We start from the raw sequence: 20,694 nt of genomic DNA on the forward strand, positions 1-20,694 counted from the left end.
TAATAAACTTTTATATTATTTGTTGTTTGCATGGTTACTCAAGAGCTGTGGTTGTTCAGGGTGTTATGCTGAATACTTTGTTTTTGATATTTTTGTTGAAATTTGTCATGTTTGCTTACTTGTGTTTCAATACGGTGGTTTCAATTGGGTTCACAACGTACGGCACCCAGTCATCTAGAGGAGAAGCCACGGACAAAACTACTCAGCCAAATCCCCGATCTAAAAAAGATTGGTTCAATAAGCGAGCTTATAGTTGTTACAATACCAAGGATATGGGTTGACTATTGCATTGCACCTGTTATAAAATTAGTTCATCATTCAATATGTATGAAATGTAATATTTCATTGTTATTATAGATGAAAATGTAAACAAATATCGTTGAAGATGTCACGATAGTTATATGATACAAATGCCAGCAATTAATGATGTGTATAACGTATAAGAGTGCAAAAAATCGGTTTTCCATTCCTTACGTCGAGACCATATATTGTCAAAGAAAGGACACATTTCTTTGCCTGATTTGTGCATTTCCAGTGTCACACATTAGCGGTTACGGCCTCTTCAGCATCAAACTTTGACGTGCTGTGAACTGTTGGCTGTCCATAAAATTAAATGGCACAACATGGAGCTTTGGGAAGTTTGGGTGGATGAAGGGGCTGTTAATGCAAATGATATAAAACTAAAATATGTAGAGCAAGTTTCTTCAAGGCATCAGCTTCATCAAGGAGTAATTCCGCCACATGAACTCATAAAAAAACAAAGATAACTTCCAAATAACTCTGAAGATGTGGACCCATCCTTCGCCTGGCATGTACCCACATGCCTTTTGATTTGCTGCCGTTAATGTGTTGCTTTCATATGAGTGAGGCGCACAATTCTTTGGAAGACTAGTTAAAAGGAATAATACTTTTTAACTTTGGTTGAATTTTCGTAATTCTTGCTCCATGAAACAAGTACGATTTATTATCTTCCAATACAAGGTCTTAGCAATGCCAACACAATTAATACATAATGTGCAATGTGCAATGTTATAGCTGATACATTAACCATAGTAAGGACTTAAATGCTGTTTTAAATAATGGCAAAATATGATATCATTAGCAAACGGACTGATATGACTAATTGAGGATGAGGCATTCCACCAAATTACTTTATAAACAGAACTAAAAATCAAGGAAAATACATAAAATGTTATGTTAACAGGATTTCGAACGTCCTGATTCTGTGCGATATAAAGGAATCGAATTGTACCAGTATTGTCCAAGGTTGGCCTATCTAAACTAAATGCAACATTTACCTGTCAGATATTCGGGTGACTCCAGGTTATCAATCTACCACGGATCTAAAGCCAGGTTTTTATCTTTCCTGCCAAATTGCTTCTATTACAGTATGATCTATTTCTCACTGTTATGACAATTGCCTTTGGTAAACTTTAATATTTAATCAACCCATCTTATATTTTGTTTAAAGGTTTCTGGGGAGTTAAAGAGCTGCTGATAGTGATATGCAATAATATTTCTTTTAACATAATATGTTAAGGTAAGGATGTATCTTCCTAAAGAAAATGCCCGCCAAAAAAAATGAAAATTTGACAATACAATCATGAATATGCTAGCAAATTATACTAATGCTATGTTGTCGTCTATACCTAGAATTCAAATAGAATGAAAACTTCAAACAACCAATTTACGTGACCAACAAAATGCAATTTGATGTCAGACCGTATACCCGGGTTACATGCTGCCGTGAGTGTGCGGGGGTTCGAATCCCGTTTGGGTTATAGTAAAAATTTATGTTTGTTGACTGGAGTTTTGTCTTTGTTGTCACAAGATAGCGATGCAACAACATGAACAATTGAGTAGATATGTTGTTTATTCTACCATATGATTGTCAGGGTGATAATCTTTACAGAAGAGATAGTCGGTACCGTCAAGTTGCTGGTAGGCGCAGTACACGACTGGACTTGAGAAGGTAATGCTCGTGCCTTCCGGTTGACCCCAATACACCCCCTCGGTAAGACGGTTAGGACAAACCTGGATCCAAAAAGCAGAGAGCATAACTTATTCAAAGTGACTGAAAGTCATGTAAGTATTTTTCATTAGTCGCTGAGTACTGTAAGAGACAAAACTGTGTAACATTTGAATTATAAAGAAGGCGGGAGAAATCAGAAAATTTTGTAAATTGTACAATTCAAAATTAATGCACAAAAAACAACCGATAATTGTTAAACACAATGTATACTGAATCTCTTTGGAAAATTACGCCTAAAAGAGTTCTTCAATTGAAAGCCAAGAAGGTCAGTAAAGTGTTCTAAATTGAAGTATTTGTAATTACGCATGAATTGACAAAGCGTTTTACCAGCTGTTTTTGTTTGTTATTATCTTTGTCTGGAAAGGTACATTGTGAGTACAAGAAATGTTACAACGTTCGAGTAAATATTAAGGTAAAGCAATGACGAAACCTATCGTTCCAGATCTGCATATAAACCAACGAATATGATATGTGTCACATACTAAAATTACTGAAATTACACTACCTGTTTGCAATACAGATACTGGACTAATTTTCTCATCATTTCCATATCAACTAATGAATATTTTTGAATAGAATGATATATGTGTGAACTTACTTCAGGTGGATCGCATATCACTTCCAGTATGTCACCTTTGTAGTAGTTCAGGGTGCAGTTTAAACAATCCCTATGTCCTTCTTCAGGCAAGAGTTCACCCTGCAATAGAATGGGAAATAATGTCACTGAATGTTTCTATGTGATATTGATTTTTTTGGTTAAAGGAAACTATTTCCTTTACTCTACCCTTCTATACTTTCAAGAAGTAAATAACTTCAGCTAGAGACCTAGACCAGATAGGAAGAAAGAATGTGAAGAGCAGAACAAGGGAGATAGAGAGAGGCGAAAAGGTCTTGCACTACTAAACATCCATACACAGCGACTTTTTTAATGTATAGATATAGATAGATATTGGCGAGAAATAAGCACATGGACCAGATATAGACACTGTCACACATTTCCCGGGCATCGGCAAAAACAAGTAGCAGGCAAACAAGGTACAAATAGATACAGACGGAAACGATTTAATACGGGTTTTACGCAAAACATGCATAAAGATGGAGAAAACGCATAGCGATGGCAAGTTAACTCCAGTGATATTTTGAATAGCGCGTTTACCAAATCAATCGTGTCTACTTGATCCACTACCACAGACATCAGACGGAACGTACGTGTGTTTTCTATGAATGAACCAATGTCGTAATATACATCGAATGCCTTCGCCGGTGTTTCATTTTCAACAAGTTTAGGTATCTCGTTTACGTCTTCGGGACAGTCGACACCCTTTGTAACATACACGTTCCATATGGCGTCGTCGTATACCCGTACGCTTGCAAACGCACACACCCACGAGGACGAGTAAAACGCTCCATCCTTGGCGCCAATCTCGGCCGCAAGTAATGCGAAAATTATGACGATGATGGATTTCATTTCTCTGCTTTGAAATTAAAAGTGCTGAACAAATGTAAAGAAAGGAATACATATGTTTGCTTGGGTATTTCTCAGAAGGAATGAAGAAGTTTTTTTTTCGCGGTCACCCATGGAGCATAAAGAAATGACGATTTATATTAGATGAATTCTGTATAGGATGTGCATGAGGATGTAGGCGATCGCACAATGGAAAAATCTTAGGACTACAGATGCTTGCTTAATAACCTTATAACTGATACAAATAACTAAATTCACCAGATATCAAGAACTTTAATCCCATATTAATATTTACAAAGCAGAACATTTCAAATGATCCGTAAAGAAACAATTACTAATTAGGGGTTATTACACGAAGTTTGGGCGATACCGCGTCGTATTCGAGTGATGTGTCCGTATTTTGACGAGTTGCGCAGCAACGGGTCAAAATACGGACACATCACGAATATACGACGCGGTATCGCCCTAACTTCGTGTAATAACCCCTTTATCATACATGCATGCTTTGGTTATGACTGTTTTCCTACAGACGCTCCGAAATTAGCAACGAAATCAACTTGAAATCGACCTTGCTTCCTCCAGGCTGTACTTATAAAAAGTTGGTTGCTAAGGAGTGATGACAACCGTATCACTTCTTGATATTATTCCGCTATTGGGCCATTCCACTGCAAAGGAGGGTTTATGGAGCACTTTTAAAGCAAACAATTTAAATATTATGATGTCGACACAGGTTTTCACAATTTGAAGAAGATTTATTTTTAGTTTAAAATGACGGTGGATGTAAAACATAGGCGGGAGTTCACAAAATGGGTGTGTTTTCGTGTTTTAATACATAACCTCATCCCTGCGTGAAAGTTATGAGGCCGCCAAAATCGGGTCAAAATACTCGCGCCACGCTCAAACTCTTATCGAGTATGAACAGCTGAGAGCACAGAGCAAGCAGCTCTGCGACATCTATGAATGCACATACGGTGGATATAATACTCGTACCAGTCAGTTTATCTCGAAGAATTATACATGTTCCCAGACGTCAAATATGCCGAATTTACCATCTCAGTAAGCGGATTAGTGAAAACATGAAGTGAGTACACTGTAAGCTGTAGTGTCGTAACTCGTTCGTGATTTTGTTGCTGTACGAATAAAAGTACATTTCAAAGGTATTTCCGTCGTCTGCTCGTATATTTTCCTTCCTGGTTGGCCTAAATAGAAATAAACTTCCTTTAACAACCGAAACGAAAGTTTGACTTTCCCTAGATGGTACATTGTATCTGAAACCCGCACCGCATCGGTGCCACCAGACACGATCATGACCTGTGAACTCACAGGTACAAATCGGAAATATGTGCACCTTCAACCTTGTCTGTCGCGAGTATTTTCAGTGCGGTTGGATTTTCGTGGCTCATTTACGACTTGTAAACGATGTAATTCACCGCTCAGATACTTTAAGCTCATCAACAGGAAACTTGTCGTAAAGCGATTCTATCATGATGCTCAGTCAACCGATATCTTTACGTGTAATGATACTTCCATGGTGTAATCTTCAGCAGCGTAGACGACACGAAAACACTGCACCGTGCACCGCCACCCACGGGACCGGCCGTGAATTGACAGGTGTCGGCAAATTATACAAATTTTCAATACGTTTGTTTGTATGTTTTTGGTACAACTGTACTTGTGTCTAAGGGCAATGCCCATGAAGTGACTGCAAACAACAGAATTTTGACCATAATCATAATGACGTTTCGGATTGTCATTTGTCTTATTCGCTCAGCTGTTTTGTATGTACACATACCAACGAAGGTCATGCATACAGCGAAGGTCACGCGTCCGCGTCGCTGTAAGTAGTTCGGTTACAGTGAAAATATAATTCGTATTTTCACTAGTTAAAATATGGGCTCATATCAGTACCGTCTGAACAATAGAAGAATGGCAATACAGGCATAGCATGTATGATAATGAAGTAAATAGAGAGCACAAGATGAGAGAAGCATGTTGATAGGGAGGGCTGTGTTACATTACGACACCATCACAAATCTAGGCACAATCTAAGTCATTGGTGCTCATATGATGCATCTTTTAGCAGGACAATGTTTACACATTGTTGTAAGAAACATCTTTCTCGGCGAGAAACCTCTCTCCCGAAACGTAAATGATAGGAATTATGTTCAGCTTAGGAAAGGTCATTTATTGAATATTGATCGATGATAAAGTTGCGTTTTATTGAATACCTAACTAGTGGAAGAGCCCAGGAAAAAGCGAAATGAATTATCATTTGTTGAACATTGTTTTAATAAATAGGTTTGTTGTGAAAACACCGCTCTCGCTTAAAGCATGTTGTTGTGCTGCACACATCCCCATAAAATTAAGCGAAAGCTTTCCTTAAGTTTGTACAAGCGTAGCAGTTAACGAACCTGCCGTGTTTGACAAATGTATTAATAACGATAAACCCCTGTAAAGATAGGTGTGAATCAGCTGTATTTGTGGCAGCTTTGTCAGAAGACCGCCCAGAAGGTGTGGCAGAGGTTTGCACATGGTAAAGTTGCATTTTAGATTGATCAATATAAATATAATCCCGCTAAGTTTGGTGGGCAACAGCTGCCTTCGGCAGAACCGCAACATGTGTGCGTGTGTGTCCGATATTTTCATGACAATGACTTCAATTCGATTTGAATTGAATTTGATATTGCATTATATATCCAAATACGTGGCATGCTAGGTGATTGGAATGGTAACTTAAAGGAACGAGGAAGCGTTAACTCTAAAAGCTGAGAAATAAACAAACAAAACAATTTCAAACATGCAGATCAATCTGACGAAGAATACATTAACTTTAGGCCGAAGACTTAAAAGCAAACTGAAAGGAAGCAAATGAGTATTTTAGTGTATATTACATATTAGTAGGACATGAAAAAATGTAAACATTCTCCCACTATAAAATTCCCCAAAAAACCCTACCAGCTCTTTTATGAAGTTGATTAAGTCTATGTACATTGTTTTTGTGCTACTATTTTATGCAATACAATAATAATCAAGCACAGAAATAAAAGTTGCTTCATACAATAACAAATAAAAAGCATCTTGAATGGGGTCAAGGGTCGCAGTTTCCTGACTAAATGATAGAAAATGCCTGTGTCGTTTTCAAGGTTTTTCATGCAGCTTAAACTTCCGATACACTGCAGACGGTACATAGTAACTTACTTTGATTGAAACACTAATTGAGACTAATAGACCCGCAAATTTCGCAGTCTCCTTGAATCGAAATGAATTGAATTGAAAATATGAATATTCACCACGGTATCATTGAGCAGCTATTTTGATAACTCTGACTTTTATGATCTAAACGTAAACCTTTCTGTATCCAGTAATGTTTTGCAACAGGGACTTACCTGTAAATATCAGTATGCCAAGGATGCTAAATGACCAACGTATACTTGACTGGTGCTTATATAGATTCTGTTTATAGATATGTACATTATTCACATGCAGATTTATCCAATCCTGTTACTTGACGGAGGATTATCCTTCAGCCATTCGAAGTCCCGGGCGGGGCGGAGCATGCATATAAAATTAAAAGGCAAACTCTGTGTACCGCACTATCATGTGTAAGGAAGCTCTCCAACCTGTTTTAGACTATTCTGTAGAATGCCAATGTCTTTCATTTGCTATTTTTCGACCCAATGAAATTTGCATCATGTAAATGGAAATTTACACGTTCAAGCACAAAGGCTGATGTCATCATGATCATCATCATCGTCGTCGTCATCATCACCATAATAATCATTATCCATATCATCATCATTATCATCGACATAATCACCATCGACGTATAGTTTTCGTCCTCGCCACAGTCGCCGTCCTCGGTAAATATTCACCAATTACAACAACGCCATCACATCTATCATCGGTGTTATCTCAAGGCAACTATCTAAAGGGGCGAGTGACACATGTCACATTGACTAAAGTCAAACTTCATACATATAAAGAAATCAACCACTCCCGTCAATTTCAGTGTTCATATATCAGTGTAGAAGCGTATATTTAACAAAGATGCACATGATGAACTTGCACTTTCAAGAACGTCACCAGGTAGCCACTGCAAAAGGGGAGGGGTTCGAGTTTAAAACTTCACAGGGTGCAATTTTACAAAGGTACAACCAATGTGTAATGACGTCAAAATCCCTGTACGCATAACACAGACACCTAGCAATAACATCGCTGACTAATTAATAAAGCTAAAACAAAAAGAATTTTCACCTTCTTCGAATTACTTTCACAATTTCCGACTGCTTAGTCATTGTGTAAGTAAAGCACAGCTTGGGCCCGGAATTGTGATGAGTTGACCAAAGTGTCGGAGCTAGAGTAAGTTTGATGAAGACCAAAATCATATTTATAGTTTAGGGTAAGTAAGTTCATATCTTCGCTGCAATAATTCTTTCTCATTCCGACTAAAAATAGTAGTTGTAGAGGGCTCAAATTTACAGTGGCGTAATGTATCGTCCGGAGTACCTAAGGGTTCAATACTGGGGCCAATGTTGTTCCTGTTATTTATTAACGATTTACCAGACCATGTTAGTTCAAATACAACATGGTTGCACATTTTGCAGATGACTCTAAATATATCGATGAAATCAACGACATTTCTGACTGTCTAAAACTGCAAAGTGATATCAACAATTAAGTATCATGGAGTGAGAAATTGAGCATGCTTTTCAATGCTGAAAAATGCAAGCTCCTTACCATTAGTGGAAAACGCAAGCCCATTACCTATACTTATTCAGTGCGTGGTGTTACCCTAGAAAAAAGTTGACAGCATCCGTTATCTTGGAGTTGAAGTTTTTTCCAATATGTCATGGGATAAGCATATCAATATATCTGTTACAAAAACAAAATGCATGCTGGGACTGATTGAACGTACATATGGCCACATCTGTTCCACTAAAATGATACTCCAACTGTATTTATCGCTTGTCCGTAGTATTCTCGATTATTCATCCCAGCCATTGACTGTCACGACAAAGCAATCATTGCCACATCTTTAAGGTGTCTAAAAGAGAGCCACAAAATTTATTCTGGGATATCCCCAGGAGATGAATTACAAAGAACGTATGATCAAATTGAATTTGCTTCCGTTGAGCTACAGGAGAGAATTAAATGACTGTGTCTTTTTAGCTAAATATTTTATTGGTATGTATGATTTAAATTTAAGTCATTTTGGCACATTCAAATCCCCTGATAATACTTCCATGAAGATGCTACTTTTTAAAACTGAATAGTTTCGTCATTTGTTTTTAATAGAGTTTTTACTCAAGAAGTGTAATGCCCTTCCATGGCAAATTCTCAACAAGTAATAGGTCATACAAGTCTATATTAAAACATTACACGGGTTTGTTAAACAATGATCCTGATAACACTTGTACTTGGGTGGGAAAGTGTCACTGTAAAAGTTGCCGTCTCTGTTAATTTCTCTGGGTTTTTAAATTTTTTTGCATAGGTTTGTTATTGTTATATTTTTGAATTTATCTTAAATCATTTGTCTTTTCTGTTTTAATTTGTATGTGTTACTTGTAACATTTTGTTCTTTTGTGGAGGGTTGTTTTTTATAGGTGTCAGTCATATGTGCGACTCATCCTGGCTTCATATCAAAGCTGAACAAATAAAATAAAATAAAATAAATTATTATACATCTACCATCGAGAACAATAGGATTTAGCGTGCACTAAAAAAGCCGTACGGAACGTCCGTTCCGTAACACCTGGGACGAATATACCTAAGTCCCGGGTAACACGTACGGTTTCCAGGCGCCCCATCCCCTGCGGCTGTATCTGCGCGTCCTAGTCCACTGTTGAACGGTTTCAAGGGACCAGTTGGACGAGTGCCAGAACATGTCTCGCGCGGTCTGTACATACGTGTGTATAGTCGCACGTGACTATTTTGTCCACCGAAGAACGTCCCCGGATCATATATCCCAGGGACATTCATGAGATTTCACGAGAACTGTATTCGGTGCATGCGTACAGCCATGTTTGATTTACGGCGTGCGTGTAAGGTGTGCTGTGCGAAGAAGTTGTAATGATGTATTTTCCACTCGAGTCTTGGTGGTTTACTTGAAAAAGTTTCTTTGTGGATTACGAATCACATCAAAGCAAAATCCAGACTATTCATCTCATCATTTGGAATCAGCTCTTCAATTTCTACTGCAATGTCCCACGATCATTCACAGAAGAATGTCCCAGGATCATTTTGAGTGGTAAATGTCCTAGGATCATTTGTATTGGTAAATGTCCCTGGATCATTCACAGAAGAATGTCCCTGGATCATTTTAAGTGGTAAATGTCCCTGGATCATTCACAGAAGAATGTCCCTGGATCATTTTAAGTGGTGAATGTCCTAGGATCATATGTATTAGTAAATGTAATGTCCCTGGATCATTTGTATTGGTAAATGTCCCAGGATCATTTGTAGTGCTAAATGTCCCTGGATCATTTGTAGTGCTAAATGTCCCTGGACCATTTGTATTGGTAAATGTCCCTGGATCATTTGTATTGGTAAAGGTCCCTGGATCATTTGTTGTGCTAAATGTCCCTGGATCATTTGTAGTGCTAAATGTCCCTGGATCATTTGTAGCGCTAAATGTCCCTGAATCATTTGTAGTGCTAAATGTCCCAGGATCATTTGTATTGGTAAATGTCCCAGGATCATTTGTAGTGGTAAATGTCCCTGGATCATTTGTATTGGTAAATGTCCCTGGATCATTTGTATCGGTAAATGTCCCCTGATCATTTGTAGTGCTAAATGTCCCTGGATCATTTGTATTGGTAAATGTCCCTTGATCATTTGTATTGGTAAATGTCCCTGGATCATTTGTATTGGTAAATGTCCCTGGATCATTTGTAGTGCTAAATGTCCCTGGATCATTTGTAGTGCTAAATGTCCCTGGATCATTTGTATCGGTAAATGTCCCAGGATCATTTGTAATGGTAAATGTCCCAGGATCATTTGTAGTGCTAAATGTCCCTGGATCATTTGTAGTGCTAAATGTCCCTGGATCATTTGTAGTGCTAAATGTCCCTGGTTCTCGCAAAATCTCGTGAATGTCCCAGGGACATATGATCCGGGGACGTTCTTCGGTGGACAAAATAGTCACGTGCGTGTATAGTCTGGGCCCTGCGATTCGCGTTCTTCCCTGTTGGAACACTCGCGCGCCCTTCAGAAACGCAACATGAATCCTAGGGTCTTCTAGGGACGTTCTACCTGATCCGGGTACTGTACAGACTCCACACATCTGTTAATTAAAAAAAATGACAAGTAACAAAGCCAAATAAAATTAAAAATCAAAAATAAAAACATACCGCCTATATAGATCTACCAGCTAATAGTATATATTCTCTCCGGCCTGTTAGATAGGTATTTCTTTTGACGTCACTGCCCTTATGAATATTCACATACTTGCAAAAAAACCGACAGTCGCTGTGTCTGGCAGCCCGTGCTCACGATCACATGCACAGCGTAGCCTTTGAATGCAGGCCCATCGTGGGCGCGCACAAAACAAGGCACAGCGACTTTGGAGAGTATAACGTATGTAGTGCAGTGAACACACTCTAAAAATTTGCAGAAGCGCGGCGGAGATAGCTTTCCACACTGGCGCGATAAAATCGGAAGAAAAATTGTTGCATTGCACGAAAATGGTAACGACTCTGATAATTTAATACCCCAGCCAGTAATGTAAAATGTATAATAATAAGGTTATCAAGAAAATACCGCAAAGGATGCACGAGGACATTACACTAGACGCTATGTTTCCCGGTATACATCACGATCAGCGCACACGCATGTACAGGAGAGGACTAAAGAGGGCGCACATTAAAATCCTGGGGAAAGCCGGGGATACTCAAAGATTAGCCATTAACATGGAGGGTCTTAATTTAACCTCGTTCACAGTGTGCTCATTGAAAAGACGAAATTCCAACTTTTACAGTGATACCACATCCACCATCTTTTGGATTTTTCTTTCCTTTTACATGATTATGCAAATTAGGTGCGTAAAATCGAGAATTTCGTGTGTTTTTTGCCTACTTCTTCGTTGGACTTAAAAATGACTTCGTACAAGTTTGACCTTTCGATCAGGCGTTACAATGGCGACAAAGGTACGGTTTTATTTTCTCTCTGTCGTTTTTGTAGTTCTCATAAATCAAGAAATACTGAAAATTGGAATTTTACCCAAATTTGAAGCCCGATATGCTTTTTCGGAAGATGTTTTGCAAATTTTTGAAACCGTAACTGTTTTGATCATGTTTCTAGCTTTCAATCGGTATACCGCATGGTTGACTTTGCTTTATGTATGTAAAACTAGTAGGCTTTCGAACGGAACAATGTAATTTAGAAGTTGAAACAAAGATTCAGTGTCCCAGTTTTGGCATTAACTGTAGACGCAGCCGCTTGTATATGTCTATATATTAGCTAAGACAATGATCCGCAGTGTGCACGTGTGCCTCAGTTTGGGTGTAATTCATAGAGCTAACCGCTGGTGTTTATGTATTTTGAAACAATGATTCAGTCCCAGGTTCGACGTAAATCAGAGCTAGCTATAGCCAGTCACCTTATAGCTGGTTTTCTCTGTTACAGATTTCCCGTTCGAAATCAGATCCTGCGCTCTCTTCCGGCACTGCCTCAAAGTCGTTTATTTTTCGTTCTTCTTCCCTTCCTTCACTTCACTTAGATTTTCCACCTTTGCCTTCCTCTCCTTCCAATGTCTCACCTCTCCACCTCTCCCAACAGTTTTGCCGAGTGTGTGGCCAGGATGAGGCAACTCATTACTGGCAACACACTTGGTCAAGTTGGGAGCCGTTCTTGTCTTCTAGGTCTTCTCACTCTCCTTTAACTTTACCCCCTCCCCAAACTCCTCATCAGTCTCCTTCCAAGTCTCACTCTTCTTTAACTTTACCCCCTCCCCCAACTCCTCATCATTCTGCATCTCACTCTCTCTCTCTCTAACTTCACCCCCTCGGCCATGTTCTCGTAGTCAATCTCCAGTAAACTTTCATTTAAGCAAAGCATCACCCGTCTATTTTTATTTACCATCCACTCCCTCTGTCCCTGATTCTGATTCTGATTCTACTCATTTTTCACCACCTTTATCTTCTGCTCCCTCTATCTATGATTCTGATGTCACTTATTTTTCACCACCTTTATCTTCTGCTCCCTCTATCTATGATTCTGATTCTACTCATTTTTCACCACCTTTATCTTCTGCTCCCTCTATCTATGATTCTGATGCCACTTATTTTTCTCAACCTTTACCTTCAGTTTCCCCTATTTATGATCCTTCTGCCTCATTATTTTCCTCTTCGTCACGTTCACACTTATCTCTTTCTTCATTTCATTCTCATCTAAGTTTCGATCCCTCTGCTTCCCTATTTTCCAATGTGTCTTCTGCGTCTTTTCCTCATTCTACTCCACCTTTTATTATCGTACAGTGCATTAGCGCCTCGCATCGCCCGACGCGAATACGGCGCGCCAATGTCCTCGTGCATCCTTTGCGGTATTTTTGTAATAACCTCATAATATCACCTGTTTGACATTCGATACATCAAATTTGTTGTCATTTACACATGACTCTAAAGGCATATCTTCACCCCTTAAAATACTGTAGCTGCCAAAGAGAAGTCAGCGTAAGCAATCATGAAACCTTAATGTTTTCAGTTACTCTTTGAACAAACCCGCACTCTTTGTGCCGACACTATAATGAACTATCTTGTGCTTTTTTGACCACTCTTGCGGTGCGACTAGATCAGTCCGCACTGTCGGTTGTTTTGATTGATATCACCTACTTTTTGTCACCATTCTACAGTTTATGTATATTTTGGTGTTTTAAATTTTCAGTTGTCTATATTTTCGAACCTTGTTATCGATTGGTTTAATTTCTTTTAAAATATTTGTTCCCCATTTCGACGCCACCATGTCTCCGAACAAATTTGTGATCCCGGCTGTATTTTGGAAATCGATGAATCCAAGTTTGTAAAGTCCGAATACAGTCGGGGTAGACACGGTGATGAATATAAGTGTTTAGAGGCATCGATTGCGATTCTTTTGCTTGGTTTTTATTTCTGTTGACCGACTTGGTGCGAACAATTTAAATCATGTTGATATATCGATTTTCGTGTTCTGTTCCGTTATTAATGCTCTTATTTAATAGAGGACTTATTCTTCATTGTCGAAGTCTCTTCGGTTCTCTCATTTCATCGTCAATCATTCTCACAATAATAGCGTTATTTCATGGTTCATGTAAAAAATACATGATTGAAATCAAGTTCTGTTACACAATTTCTATGTGGCGCATCAGTTGGTTACTTGGAAACAGCAGATTAATCAACATCACCGAGTATAAGTGATCTCCCAACGGAACTTCAAATGATTGTAGGTATTCAACGACATTGATTGTGACTTTCTTTAAACAATGTAATTTCATAACCAGCACCGTACATTCGCTATGACTGTTACCATCCACATTTTGAATTTCACGCCGATAATAACTTCTAGACATCGATAACATAGAGTTCCATTAAACATACCCTTGTGTTATATTGTCTTGAAGGTAGTTCACACCTGAAAGACTTAAACTTTCGCTCGAAATTTCCTCAAACAAATTCGACCATTCTCTTTCGACCTCAGGAATAAAAACTGAAGGTCAGTGTACAAATTTTGCCACTAGAGAAACAAATTATCCAATATTTATCAGGATTTGAAATTCAAAATGGCCACCATCCCTTTCAATATCCATTATGGCAAACAAAATTCACAATTTTCACCAAACTAAGCAGAGAAAAACTTTATTGACTCCACTTGCTGCAAAATTAGGTCCCTTTCAACTGTTTGAACATTCTTATTTTGCTTTTATCACGTTTTGCGTCCATAAAACTGCACATAATGCTAACGGTACGTTTTTCTCGGTACGGCATTATAGTTTGGTATAATGATTGCTACCTCCCACACTGAACGTATTCTGTAATTGAGAACAGTGGACGTCGTATTGGGGTAAATTGTTGCAAAATATATCGCAGGAGAACGTTTGAAATGGATGCTGTGTTGGCGTTATGATCAGAAACGTTTTTATCTTATCACCTAAGAACGTTATAATTCCAAGCTATTTTGGAATTTAAAGTAAAAGGTTTGTCTATTTTTCAATCGAAAGAGTTATTGTTCTTTTAATAATTTATATGTCTTTATTTAATCATCGTCAATTCAGTTAATTGTTTGCTAATTTGTTTGTTTGGTTTTCGTTTGTTCTTTCATGCCTTTGTCTATTCAATTATGTTCCCTTTAGTCATTTCATCTACCGAGCAGTCAACAATATCATTGCTTGATATATTAGCATTTGAGATACCTATTTGCGGCTCATAAAGTGTCTTTCTCAAAATCGAAATTTCGCAAATCAATTTAAAAGCCAGATATTTCTCAAGGCATGAAATGCACTGTTAAAGTAATTCTTACAAGCAGTGCAAGAAATACGTCACAAGTTTTCAATACGAATTTTGCGATCGGTCTCAAAGGGTGGAAAACCTATGCTACATTCATCTTTTCAGTGAAATATCGCACCAAGGCCTTCTTCTAAGCTGCATTCGTTGCTCAAAAGAGAAAAGATTGATTACTTAACAATATAGGTATTCTTGCCAGATGCCTGAAATAAAAATACATGAAAGCGGTTATCTTGGCAACGTTAGCATGAACACAAGTGAGTCAAAGGGGCAGTCCAAAATCCATGGTTGTTGGATTAATTCTTGTTGACGTTGAGTATTTACAAGGTGTTAGCCCTTTGTTGTCAATTTGCTCATTTAAGGTCTTGAGTACTCAAACGAATAAGTGAAGGATACCACAGATCTCAAAATCATTTAATCGAAATATAGTGTCTAGAAGTAACAAGGGAGCAGTGTGGACAGTTCATAAAACATATCTGTACTAAACACTGATCACTCTTCGAAATCGTAGAATTTAGTGACAACTTGTTAACAACGCGTTGTCTTTTTCTGTAATTTTTTTCTTTTGCATCTTTAATCAAATCCTGATATTTCTTTTCACTACCATTACAGCAAGGGTGTATTTTGAAGGAACAAAAACCACTTGTGGATAAAATATCATGTAATAGAACTTAAATGCACAACCATATCAAGATAACTTCCACTACTGCAAGAAACTCTCTGTGTATAACCAATTCTAAGCTATAAATGCACCATTAACATGGTAGACACAAGCGCCTATTTCCTGCGAAAGGTTTGTTGCTGCACTATAAATGCTGAAGTTATGACTATTTCCAGGCATGCCTTTCGGTTTCAAAATGATAAGAGAGATACACGAGTCTTTGAATACTGATGATTGAGCTCCTTATGGGTTACTACTCGACATGTGGTCAATGCCGCGTCCTATTTAATTTATGTATCAAAATAAGTAAAACGAGTCAAAATGTGGTCACATTGCTAGAGTTTGACATGTTATCAAGTGTTACGTGACAAAAACGAACAAAAGGTGAACTCAGCAGTTTCCGTGTAAAACGAAATTTATTACGAAAATAAAATTAATTGCTAAGTCAGGGATAGAATACAAACTGTAAAATTGCACAGATTACTTATCTCAGCCGGGACGGCAAAGCTCCAGTCTCAGAGTTGTAACAGTCAGTCGGATGAATGAACAGTCCTTTGGCTTGAAGGCTTGAAGTTGCACAAAGTCCATAGTATAAACCCACACTGTAAAAATAGCGGACGCTAGACGCGTCTTTACGTGTTCAAAATGTACATGTCGGTGTTCAAATTTGAACGGCTAGTGTTCATATTGTTAACACTAGTGTTCATATTATTAACAATGATGTTCTAAACCTGAACACGTAGTGTTAACAACTATCTCCTTCAAGTGTTCAAAAACTCAGCATCACAGAAATTTTACAATACTGTGAAACAATTAACAATCTTTTGTGTTTTTTACTTTACAATGGCTATATTAACTTTACCACCGCCTCGCTGTCCGGCATACGTACACGGATTTCGGTGTAACGAATTTCACAATAAGTTGAAAATATTTCCGGTCTACAATTGCTGAAAGCATGTATTTTCTAAAAAAGGAAGTATACAAAATAATTTTACACGTTTATTACGGGTTGAAATTTTGAAATTTTGAAAAGAAAATCAAAAAACCACTATGAAAGTTTAAACTTTAACATCGGCGTGCAAGAGGCGTTCTACTTCTTAACACTTGGTGTTCAAGTTTGGTGCCTTTTCTTATCCCATGATGCATCAAAACGGAAGTTGCGACATTTTTCTTGTAAGCGCACGCTGAAGTCGTGATCGTGCGAAAGCAAGACCAGAAAGGGTAAGTTTTCTCTCCAAAATATTAAAAGGTATTGGATTTTGAAGCATCTGTATTATTATCCTTCGAAATTAATTGTATTGTACTTTGAAAAAGCTTAACTACGTGAAGAAACCTTTATTTCTTTCAGTGGCTGGTGGACCATACACTAGCTGTGAATACGCAGCAGTGTTTTGGGCCATGGGGTATCGATCGCACTCGGGTCAAGGGTCATCACTGGAGCGATGACCCTTGACCCGAGCGCGATCGATATGCCACATTACCGCTGCGTAATCACAGCTAACACATGTCTTTTAGTAACCACAATCGCATGTAAATTTAAAACTTTAGTTAAAAAATCGAAGAATATTGTTTTAGCATATGAGAGTTGGCTTTGCTTTTACTTTTCATCAGTTGATGACACGAAGAAGCCAATATTTTGTAACATTGACGAAAAGAGGCACTGTATACAAAAGTCACCCCTTTTCCTTAACCTAATAAGGCCAAATTGTCTTTCATTTGAAGTCTCATGTCGCCATATTATCTATTGTTGCATTATTTTCAGGATGTGAAAAGTTGGATGGACGTGAAATCGAAGAGTTATTACAGAAGCTATTGGTACAGAAATTGAAGAATATGAGTGTACAGATAGCTGTCTGGAAACAAGCTTGAGAACCTCAGTTCATCTCTAATGTAGATTTGAACTTTCGAGGGTTAGTAACTGAATTGATAAGATTCTGTATTTTTGTTCTGAATTTATCTGAGCTATGTCCAGAACGCTATGATTAACTAAATTTTACTGGAGAATAAGCTTTCAAATACTTGTAGTCGCCCTTATCAGATGCGTTGGTGGAATGAAGAATTAAAGCAGAAAGCCACAGAAAATTCACAGTAAAAAATTTACACTCTAAATTTCGGAATTTTCTGAAATTTCCACTCTGAATTTTCTGTCGCTTTCTGCTTCAAATCTTCATTGCACCCTAGCATCTGATGAAGGAGACTTCACGTCTTTGAAGGCTTATGCCAGTAACATTTAGTTGATCATAACCTGCTACCAAATCTTTGATTATTTTATATTTTAGATCAAGACGTCTTTTGTTCTCGGTTTGTTACTGATTTTAGCTTTGCTGTTAAGGACGTAGACCTTATATCATAGGTAAATGTGTGGCATCATCCTCAAATGTTTACATCCCAAGCGTTTTCTTCAAAACGGCCAGTACGATTCATTTAATATTTGGAGTACAGGTTTCCGGGGATTTTCCTAATCATATATGTACAAGTTATGATGAAATACACAAAATTGTATTTTTGAGACATTAAAGACATTTCAGACATTTTTAAGACATAAGGAATTATCAAAATGTGATATATTCAAGTAAGCCGAATGTTTAGCTTTTTCAAACAGATGTTTTCGTACGTTTTTGCAAGTACGAACATATAACGTAATCCACAATAAGTAAAACCTGTTTTGTCACTACTTTGTTCATATTGTTTGAAAACGATCTACAGTGTTCATGGGGATTTTCTTTTGTTTATGTTTTGATAGGAAGGTGTTAATTAGCGTTGGTGTTTTCCTCTGACAAACTTTACAAAGTGGCCATATGGCCACTTTGTAAAGTTTGTCAGAGGAAAACACCAACGGTGTTTATGTGCCCAATTGACGCTAAATAATTGTATTTTACTAGAGGAATTTTTTGTATTTTTAAATAAAATAATTTTACTGAATATAAGTGGTCTGTTTTGTTATTTCCAGGCTTGAACACCCCATGAACGCGCAAAATTAAAGGTGTTCAACAAGTGCATATCATGTGTTCTAACCTTTAACACACTTATCGTTGAACGGCGTCCATGCGTTCAAAAAGTGTTACAGCCCTTTGAACGCGTAAATGCGTTCAATTTTTTGAACGCATTTCATGTGCAACGTGTGTTCAGATATGGAACACATGGTGTTCAATATAATGTCTGATGAACACATAGTGTTCAAAATCTGCACTCGTGTGTTAAAAAATTGAACGTTGGTTGAACACCTAGGGTTAAATTTCTGAACGTCTAGACGCGTTCAAAAAGTGTTACAAAAAGGCGTTTAATTGGTGTTCTATTCTTTAACACTTAACTTTACAGTGCAGCGTTGGCAGTGAAGGTCTTGAACAATCTTGAAATTAATACTGCTGGAGTTTCCAAAGACTTGAAGTAACACACAAAAGACACGATCCCGAAATGTCTGACTGCAAGCTGTGCTCGTCCCTATTTATACCCATGTGCTTACATAAGAGCATATAAGAACAATCTCGAACTTTAATTGACATGCTAATTACTGTTCTAAAATCATGTCTCTTATACACTGTAAAAATAGCGGATGCTAGACGCGTCTTTACGCGTTCAAAATGTACATGTCGGTGGTCAAATTTGAACGGCTAGTGTTCATATTGTTAACAACAGTGTTCATAATATTAACAATGATGTTCTAAACCTGAACACTATGTGTTAACAACAATCTCCTTCAAGTGTTCAAAAACTGAGAATCACAGAAATTTTACAAAACTGTGAAACAATTAACAATCTTTTGTGTTTTTTACTTTACAATGGCTATATTAAATTTACTATTGCTTCACTGTCCGGTAAACGTACACGGATTTTGGTGTAACGAATTTCACACTAAGTGAAAAATATTTCCGGCCTACAATAGCTGAAAGCATATTTTTTCTAAAAAAGGAAGTATACAAAATAATTTTACACGTTTATTACGGGTTGAAAGTTCAAAAATTAGAAAAGAAAATCTGAAAACCACCATGAATGTTTTAATTTTAACATCGGCGTGCAAGAGGCGTTCTACTTCTAAACACTTGGTGTTCAAGTTTGGTGCCTTTTCCTATCCCATGATGCATCAAAACGGAAGTTGCGACATTTTTCTTGTAAGCGCACCCTGAAGTCGTGATCGTGCGGAAGCAAGACCAGAAAGGGTAAGTTTCCTCTCCAAAATAGTAAAAGGTATTAGATTTTTGAAGCATCTATATTATCGTCCTTTGAAATTAATTGTATTGTACCTTGAAATAGCTTAACTGCGTGAGGAAACCTTGTTTTTCTTTCATGGCTGCTATACCAACAATTAGCTGTGACTACGCATTTGTACTTTGGCCATAGCCTATCGATCGATCTCACTCGGGTCAAGGGTCAACTCAACACTGATGTAGCGATAACCCTTGACCTCAGCGCGATCGATACGCCTTGCGTAGTACTGCTGCGTAATCACAGCTAATACATGTCTTTTAGCAAACACAATCGCATGTAAAACATCAGTTAAACATCGTAGAGTATACAATGTATTGTTTCAGCATATGAGAGTTTGGCTTTTTTATTTTAATCAGTTGATGACAAGAAGCAGCAAATATTTTGTAACAGTATTGAAGAGAGGCACTGTATATGAAAGTCTCCCCTTTTCCTTTACCTAATCAGCTCCTTGTCTTTCATTTAAAGTTTCATCTCGCCATATTACCTATTGTTGCATTTTTTCAGGATGTAAAAAGTTGGATTTAACTGAAAATCGAAGAGTTGTTATAGAAGCTGGTGGTACAGATAACGAAGAAGATGAGTGTACAGGTAGCTGCCTGGAAACAAGCTTAAGAACCTCAGTTCATCTCTAATGTAGATTTAAACTTCCAAGGGTCAGTAACTGAATTTTGATAAATTTCTGTATTTTTGTTCTGAATTAATCAAAGCTTTGGTAGCATGCTATGATCAACTAAATATTGTCGGAGGATAAGCTTTCACAGACGTGTAGTCTCCCTTATTTAAATTAAAGCTGAAAGCGACAGACCATTCAGAGTAAAAATGTCCGCTCTGAATTACTGATTTTTCTGAAATTTTCACT

The 20,694-nt window shown here is 37.6% G+C and overlaps 1 protein-coding gene across 3 annotated transcripts; it reads right to left on the reverse strand.

The window, feature by feature from the left end:
* Positions 1 to 908: 908 nt before the first annotated feature.
* On the reverse strand, positions 909 to 6,922 carry LOC139126263 (uncharacterized). Of its 3 annotated transcripts, XM_070692310.1 has the most exons (5): positions 6,884 to 6,922; positions 6,321 to 6,351; positions 3,189 to 3,524; positions 2,631 to 2,729; positions 909 to 2,034 (listed from the first exon to the last, which is right to left on the reverse strand). In XM_070692310.1, the coding sequence occupies exons 3-5, from the start codon at positions 3,498 to 3,500 to the stop codon at positions 1,873 to 1,875; spliced, it is 573 nt and encodes a 190-aa protein (XP_070548411.1). In that variant the 5' UTR covers positions 3,501 to 3,524; positions 6,321 to 6,351; positions 6,884 to 6,922; the 3' UTR covers positions 909 to 1,872. The 3 variants fall into 3 exon arrangements, with proteins under 3 accessions (XP_070548411.1, XP_070548412.1, XP_070548413.1); XM_070692311.1 differs by lacking the exon at positions 6,321 to 6,351 and having other exon boundaries at positions 6,884 to 6,915; XM_070692312.1 differs by lacking the exon at positions 6,321 to 6,351 and having other exon boundaries at positions 3,189 to 3,502; positions 6,884 to 6,894.
* Positions 6,923 to 20,694: the final 13,772 nt, after the last annotated feature.

The sequence above is a fragment of the Ptychodera flava genome (genome assembly GCF_041260155.1).
Source record: "Ptychodera flava strain L36383 chromosome 3 unlocalized genomic scaffold, AS_Pfla_20210202 Scaffold_27__1_contigs__length_13241970_pilon, whole genome shotgun sequence".
In the NCBI taxonomy this organism is placed as follows: domain Eukaryota; kingdom Metazoa; phylum Hemichordata; class Enteropneusta; family Ptychoderidae; genus Ptychodera; species Ptychodera flava.